Source organism: Lycium barbarum, chromosome 8 (assembly GCF_019175385.1).
Source record: "Lycium barbarum isolate Lr01 chromosome 8, ASM1917538v2, whole genome shotgun sequence".
NCBI classification, from domain to species: Eukaryota; Viridiplantae; Streptophyta; class Magnoliopsida; order Solanales; family Solanaceae; genus Lycium; species Lycium barbarum.
Window position 1 is genome coordinate 126,951,813 of NC_083344.1, and position 8,267 is coordinate 126,960,079.

Below are 8,267 nucleotides of genomic sequence, written 5' to 3' on the forward strand. Positions count from 1 at the left end.
AAAGAAAAACTATCTAATTTTTACTAGAAATATTCTAGAACTTTAAATGAAACAACTCAAATCTTCATATTAATAAATAAAGTTTTTGCAACAAAGTCTAAGATAATGTATTGCAAATAAATGGCTAACATCTTATCAACTATAACTAATTCTTTACTTTTATTAATAACAAATATTACTATGTGAAGTCAAAAGGTTTTATGTCTTAAGAATACTATACTAAAAACAAGTAGCATGTAAGAATAGTTTGGGGTAGTTTAGAGTTCGTAGTATTTTAGATCCCCTTCAATTGGTCAATAAGAAAATGTAATTTTAGTTATAAATTGTAAATGAGTTGTGTATTTTATTTTGAGTGTAATGTTGTTTCTAGTTGTAACAAGGTCGTGTATACATTTGGCAGAATTTAGTAACTACTAAAAACTGATGAAAAACGACCTACAAAAATCGACCTCATCAGGTCGGTAAAGGCCTCATAACTTTTTTTTTCTTTTTTAAATAAACCGATCACATGAGGTCGGTAATATTATACAAAAATACGTAAAAGAATATACCGACCAAACAAGGTCGGAAATTTATAATTTAAAAATAATATTTTAAGATACCGACATCATGAGGTGGCTTATTTTAATTTAAAATATAATAAATTATGTTTTAGAACCCAACCTCGTGTGGTCGGTACTTTTTTATATTTAAAGAATAATTATTAAAGTTATCGACCAAATGAGGCCGGTCAGTTTAATAAATATCTACCCATAACTTTTACCCCATTTCCACGAATTCCCATCTCTCAAAACTGTCTCTTTTTTCATTCCCTTTCACCTCCACCATACCCTAGCCCACATCGCCATACCTTCGCCGCCGAGCAATCTCCGGCGTCGGCTTAGCTAGAGTAAATCAATTCTCTCCTTTAGCTGCTCTGTACATTTTACCCCAAAAAAATAGTGTATTTGAGTAGTGACATTTCTTTTGGGTGTTTTACTTTGGATATGGGTCGACTTTGAAATGATCAAAATTGGAGTTGTGTAATTATTTTGCTGCCCCAAAAAGTTGAAGAGAGTTAATTTTACAGTATGATTGATCAGATCGTCTAGATCTAGGTCAACTCTTTCTATAGTTTCCCATTTTATGTAAAACATGCTTATGTATGCATTAGTAATTTAGCTCTGTTGGTAAAATTGAGGTATGTTCAATTTAGTTAAGCGTAGAATCTCGTTGATATTATAATCTTCGGGAGTTTAATTTAGCTATATAAGTAAGCCTAATTAATTTTATCCAATTTCATTTTCTTTGCTTCTATTAGTGGAAATGAACAAATATGGGCATTACATATATGCTACTAGTATGGTGATAAAGCTCAACTTCAAGACATTTACTTTTTTGCTCTTTTGTGGGTTTCTCACTAATTTGATTTATGGGTTAGTGTATTTGGTTGAAAAAGTTTCTGCTTATGTTTCAGTTTTTGTTCGATATTGTTATCTGGTTTTATATGCTCAAGTTTTAGTGCAAAAGATACTATCACTGCAACTGACTTTCTAACATGTTAATTATCTTTGAATCACCTTCTTAATTTTTAATGCTTTTGCTGAAAAATAATAATTTAATATACAGACCACATGAGGTCAGTATGTTAATTTTTTCTTTTTTTTTTTGGGGGGGGGGGGGGGGGACAAATCATGTACCGACCACACTTTTTTCCGACCTCATCAGGTCGCTAATTATTTCCGACATGTCCATCCCCGGCCTAGTTTTGAGGTTGCTTTTTATTTTTCAGAAACCGATCTCGTGAGGTCGGACAAATCAATTTTGTTTTGGTCATTTCTCAGCAGTTTTTTAGTATTACAAAGTAACACAAACAATTTTTCTAGGAGAAACAACACCTGATATTCCAACAACGAATTGTTCTTCCGTATCATGAACAATATCATTCAAATTGACCTCTAGCAGATTCTTATCTCATTGACTTATTCTACTCACTCTCACCTTGTGCTTTTTTAATTCATTTCTTCTAGTGTTCTCCTTCCAATCCTCATTCACCTATCCATATCTATTTAATAGCAATGTTTTAAAAGGCGGGGCGTAAGGCAGGGCGTTTTACATACGCCTCGACGAGGCGTAAGCCTCGAGGCACGGGGCGTAAGCCCCATGGGTATTTAATTTTTAGTATTTCTTAAAATAATATAATTACAATAAATATTTTTAAATAGGTAAAATTACATAAAAAAAATAAAAGAAAACTGTAAATAAATGAAATATATATATATATATATATATATATATATATATATATATATATATATGTATATGTATGTATGTATGTGTGTGTGTGTGTGTGTGAGCGCGCGCGCGCTTAATCCTCACAAAAAAAATGATCAAAGCCCATTATACACTGCTTATAACTTATAATTATATATAACATAATTTTACAAGTATAAACAATATAATGAAATAAAAGCTATTATGAAATACAAAACAATTCTAACATTTTAAATTTCAAACACGGAAAAAAACACAGTTTCTTAAAACACTATTACTATCATACTATTCATTTTATCTCCCTATAAGCAAATAATCAATAAAATTTATCAATATTACAATTAAAACATAACTTCTTCATGAACAAAAAATAAAATTATATGATAATTCTGATACATAGGACTTATGACCAATGACAAGTGAAAATGTACAATTCCGCTATGTGTTTTTTTTTTTTTTTTTTAAATAAGTGATATTCACCCTCACGACATTCTCAAATAGTAAATATCCAATACTACGACTTGTTATATGAGTTACACCCAATCTTCTATTTCAATAGATGAAAAACTATTAAGTATCATTATTTTGTTAAACAATTATGAGGGTGAATGATTTTAATTAAGGAATTTAAAATATAATTTGTGTAAGAACTGTTAGGCGAGCCCTGGGCGTTGGGCGTTAGGCGAGTTTAAGGCGTACGGGCGTTAGGCGTGTTTAAGGCGTTCTTCTCCGTTCACACACCCGAACCATCTCAGTCTCGTTTTCCTCATCTTTTCCATCATGAAAGCCACTCTCATCTTATCCCGTATATGTTCGTTCCTAATCCAAAGATTATATAACTAACAAAATATAATTTCTGTTGAAAAAGATAACAGAGTCGAAGTGAGAGAAAATGATTCAGAAAAATAATTTGTTTCTGTACTTTTATCACGTTCATAGTCATGAAAGTCTCTTTACCTCTTTTAAACTCCAAATGCTCATTATGTCATCTAGAACCACCTCATTAATGGCAAACCTATGGAATATCTGTGTCTCTGTAAGTTCCCTGCTCGTACCCTCTCGGACTATCCACTTTTAAGTAACACATCTTTAGCACTAATTAAATTGGATATATAGCAAGTCAAATGAAGAAGCTATAAAAATAAAAACTCAGTAACACACTTTTCATACTAAATTTTGAGAATAACAAGGATATTCTGGTACAGTTTAGAAGGGAAGTAACAGAGTATTATGCCTCATATAATTTTGAATGCTGAAATCTGTAAGGAACATTCGGAATCTACATGGAACATCCGATTTTTCACCATACTAAATAGACGTCAAAATTCCATTCTCAATCTTATACTTTAAGTTGAATATTCTTACCAATGTAAAAATCAATTGCACAAACGCATTGTAATAGTAGTTATTTGTAACATTCTCAACAAACTTTAAGCTGAATATCCTTACCAAAATCAACCCCCCCCCCCCCCCCTGCGGGGTTTGAGACGGAATACCCGAATATTTTATATGGCAATATTGGTGCGAGATGAATTATTTCACCTGATGAACATTTTTCTTCAAAATCGAAGACCATTTCATGGCCATGTTCCAATTTCTCTGTTACCATTGGCAGTCACTATCCTTCTTACTGAAGATGAAATGTCAACACTTAGCAAGTCCTCCATTTTTGTATTTAATTTAATTTGCCCTGTGAAGTTTCAATTGTGGCCCTTTGTTTAGAAATAAGGAAAACTGGTAGAGACTGTGGTATAGAGTCGAATTGCAAGAGATTCATAATAATCTACTCCAACTACTCGGGAATAGCGAGTCATCTTTATTTGCGTCACATTAAATACTTAATCTACGAAAGAGTAACTGAGATAAGACTTCACATAAAGCAAGGTATAATACATGACCTGAAAACCAAGGAAAGTTGGGACAAAATCTAGAGAAGTAGAACTCATTTACATGATTTGTAGAACATAATGACACACTCGGTTCACAGTGATAACTTATCACTTAGTTGTCACTTAACTATCTGCTACTGCTTTTAAGTCTGCGATTAAACTAATACTGAAGCCAAAGGTTATGCAAGACAATTCATAATTGCTCCCGTCCACCATTCTCATCGTAAGGGTATATGAACCCTGTATGTATAAAAGTATTCTCTGTTAGGTTCGACAAAGCAAGCAATATAACATTTTCTTCGAATTCAGACAATCGATTATCAGGGAAATGAAACAAGAAATCCACGATTGGTTAATGTAAGTAAATTCTAAAATTCACGTAATCCCATAGCAAGATTTATTTCTTATAAACTGTACAATTTAAATATCTGCATTATGAGGATTCATCACAAATTGACAAGTTTTACACTGCACAACCCTCCTCCTCTATTCTTCGGTCCGGCAATAAGAGCAAAGGTCACACAGGCGGAGATAACGGTTCATTTCAGATATTTAGTTTAAATAAATCGGACCTTACTCAGACCAATAAAGAGTTGAGGCTACAGCCAAAGCCACTAACAGGTGACCTGACTTCTTCTAAGCTTCCTTCAAGGAAGAATAAATTATCATAAAAGACTGAAGTGGAAGAAAATCACTACAAAATCAGGCTATACAAGTACTTGAAGGGGGTGTGGAAGTTGAAACAAGAGAATTGAAACTCAAGGCCGGTTGTCACAAGGAATAGAATTAGAGAATAACAAAACTACAAGTTGTGACTTAAAAACATACATGATGTGTTTATCACAAACAATAGGATCAGAGCAAAACAGAACTATAAGTTGTGATTTAAGGCAGTGACTTAAAAACATACATGATGTGTTTATCACAAACAATAGGATCAGAGCAAAACAGAACTATAAGTTGTGATTTAAGGCATATACCATTAATTTCAGCGTTCCATGCACTAAAGAAGCACAGCGGATTGGTGCTTGAAACTTTTAAGAGTGTAGAAATTCAAGGAAGGAGACGAGCACCTTTTTATAGAGGAAAGTTGTACAGGATGAAACACCAGAAAATCATGTCATGAAAAGATTAGAGCAAAACTAGAAAGATGACTTACAGGAGGAGTAACTCCGGGTAATGCTTGAGAGTGAGAAATCACAAAATCACCAGACACGGGGCAATATGTCTCTTTACATATGTCATGGCTCTCTTGGTGGACGTGAAGGAATAAATACTTGACGTCAATCACCAACTTTCCGCCACTGATACTCTCATCTGCAAGAGAAAAACTCAGAACTTTTATCCCAGTACTGTACAGTTGTCATGCTTGATATATAATTTTGAGAGGTCCAAGCTTCCTTTGTACTGCAAATTTTACATAAACTATGCACAACGAGAACCTGCAAAAGAAGGGGAAAAGATACCTAATACCAACCCGACTAGAGCACATTACTATTATGAAGCAATGCAAGCAATAGCAAATAGCAAATAGCAAATATATATATTCCATAGCAAAGTGATCGCACGAATACAACTGACCATAAGAACATAACCAAGTAAAGTATTTTAATTGCATCCCAATATATTCAACTTTTCAGACTCAAAATTTTAACGCCGTAGTATCGTAGCCAATCCAACCAACAAAGCCAACAGGCCAGAAGTAGAAGGTTGCGTTTCCAAGCATCAAAGTGAAGTAAGAAACCAAGTTCACCAATGCCATTTTACTTAGAAGTAAAATACAACTGCTTGTACAATTGAAAGGAAAAATGACAAAGGCCTAATACATAGCACAGCACGGCAAATTGAATACTAAAGAACACATGTGCCTTGACCCCAATTTTCCCTCCACTCTTCCCTTCTTTCCAACTTTGTATAACTCAATAATCCCAGACAATCCAGACACCAATCTGGCATCATACTCATGCCACCATTTTCCACAATCACACAGTGTCCTAACTCCTAATATCGGCAAAAGTATTAATTATTTCAAAAGTTAAGAGGGCAACTGCCAACAAGTTAATTAAATTTTAACTTCTTAAGGATTACAGATGACTAAATACAAGATCTTAACTTTGGCTGAAAGACAAAGGATTAAAAAACAAAAATGAGAAAATGCATGATCAAGGTAGATCAAGCCATTACCTGTAGTTGCAGCAATACTGAAAGTGGTCTCTTTACCTCCTTTAACAGGATAAGGTGTTATATCTACTCCACTCACCTTAACTGCATAGTTGCCCTTCTTATCTACATTATTAAACCAAAAATAGTCCAGCTGTTAGAATCAAGATTATTGTTAATACAGTTTGTGCCTATGTTTTTCCGTTGATAATCTAGATTAGCATTTAGGAGAATCCATGGGTCGAACATTAAAATTATGAACAATTTAAGATAAGGTACAGACTATGGTACATGGGGCAATGAAGATATACTGCAGGATAAAAAAAAAGAATGAACAGTTCGTCCAAGGGCATTTACCGTGATTATGCCTCGCAGTCACTATTGGACCGAATTTATTCCCCTTTTGCCTTTGGTTATTCTCTCACATCATATACTTAAGCTAATTACATCATTTAACACTACAGAAACATAACTATATAACAACCATAAACTTACAAAATATTAAGAACATACGTACCTATGGAAATAAAAAACTAAAATAACCTGAAATATAAAATTTCAGAAACTTATTCACTTTAGTTTAATTAATTAAGAAAAGAAGTGCTCCTAATTATGAATACTTTACTAAATATACTTTTTTTCAGGTAGAACCCCTGGTCCTACTAATCCAGACTCGCATTTTGTAAGATGCATTCAAGGGAGAACTTTCAGGAATTTCTTCATTCCCAATGCTCGAACCACTAATATCTAATAATCTAAGGTAATTTCGAATGGTTCTAACATCTACTAATTTAAGGTAATTTTGAATCATTTTTGAGTTCAAAACTAAAACACCGTCACATTAGTAAATTAAGGAGATATCTGAGTATAAAGCGACCTACATTTTCATGCACATTTGTATCAAGCTTCCAAACTTCAGCTGAGGAGATAGTTACAGTACAAGAATAATTCTCTATTCCTTACCCAAAAAAGGCTTAAAAAGAATGGTATTAGTATAATATATTTGGAGAAAGAAACAATTATCACTTCGACTAATATTTTCTTAAATATTCTTTAAATAATGCTACTTTTATCCATAAGAAATTCCTCCTTTTTATGTATTTATAAAGTTTATTTGAAAAAATAAGAAATCATCATCCCAATGAAAATTATATGAGTAGACTATTGTACTCCGACCTTTCCTCCCAATTTGAGAAAACTAATGAATTAGAACACAATTAATCTACCTAGCGCACCAACGACTTATTTAACAAAAAAAATAATAATCAATTTTCCTAATGATAAAATCATACTCCCTTTGTTCCTATAACACAATTTCCATTTGGAAATAATTATCTCTACACTTACATAATTTCCTTTTCAATCCGTTATAAAAAAAAAAAAAAGATTTCTAAATTTGAAGATAATTAACTTTAGTGAGATGCTTTTATCACCACAAAAATGTCACTCCCTTTGTCCCAATTTAAGTGAAATATAGTATAAATTATAATAATTAACAACTTAAAATATTAAATAAACATATAAAAATTCCGGTCAAAACAAAACTTGGTTGACTCTCAAAATTCTAATTGCGCCACACGGGTACTAGACAAATACTAAAACATGTGTTAGATCACGAGTTCAATAAAGTTTTCAACCATTTCCTTTTTTAAACTTCGTGTTAATTCAACTAATACTCATATCACACAAATTAAAACGGAAAGAGTAGTAAAATTCTACAAATTTTGCCTTTTAAAAATAGGAACCAATCAACTTAATAGACGAAAATTAAAGGAAAGCAGAATTAAGGATGAAAAAGAACTAACTGCAATAGTCGAAGTCAGTGGATTTAGCTGATGCCAATGGAAGGACAATAACACACATTGAGAAGAGAAGAACAACAAATAGTTTCACTGAAACCGCCATTATTGATTGATCAAAATTTTTAGTAATGATGTGAAAATTAACAGTGAAGATTTGGAAATT

General features: G+C 32.6%; 1 protein-coding gene across 1 annotated transcript; it reads right to left on the reverse strand.

Moving 5' to 3' along the window:
* Positions 1-4,097: 4,097 nt before the first annotated feature.
* LOC132607238 (uncharacterized) lies at positions 4,098-8,267 on the reverse strand. The gene is made up of 4 exons (XM_060321121.1): positions 8,108-8,267; positions 6,327-6,428; positions 5,302-5,459; positions 4,098-4,382 (listed from the first exon to the last, which is right to left on the reverse strand). The coding sequence occupies exons 1-4, from the start codon at positions 8,205-8,207 to the stop codon at positions 4,266-4,268; spliced, it is 477 nt and encodes a 158-aa protein (XP_060177104.1). The 5' UTR covers positions 8,208-8,267; the 3' UTR covers positions 4,098-4,265.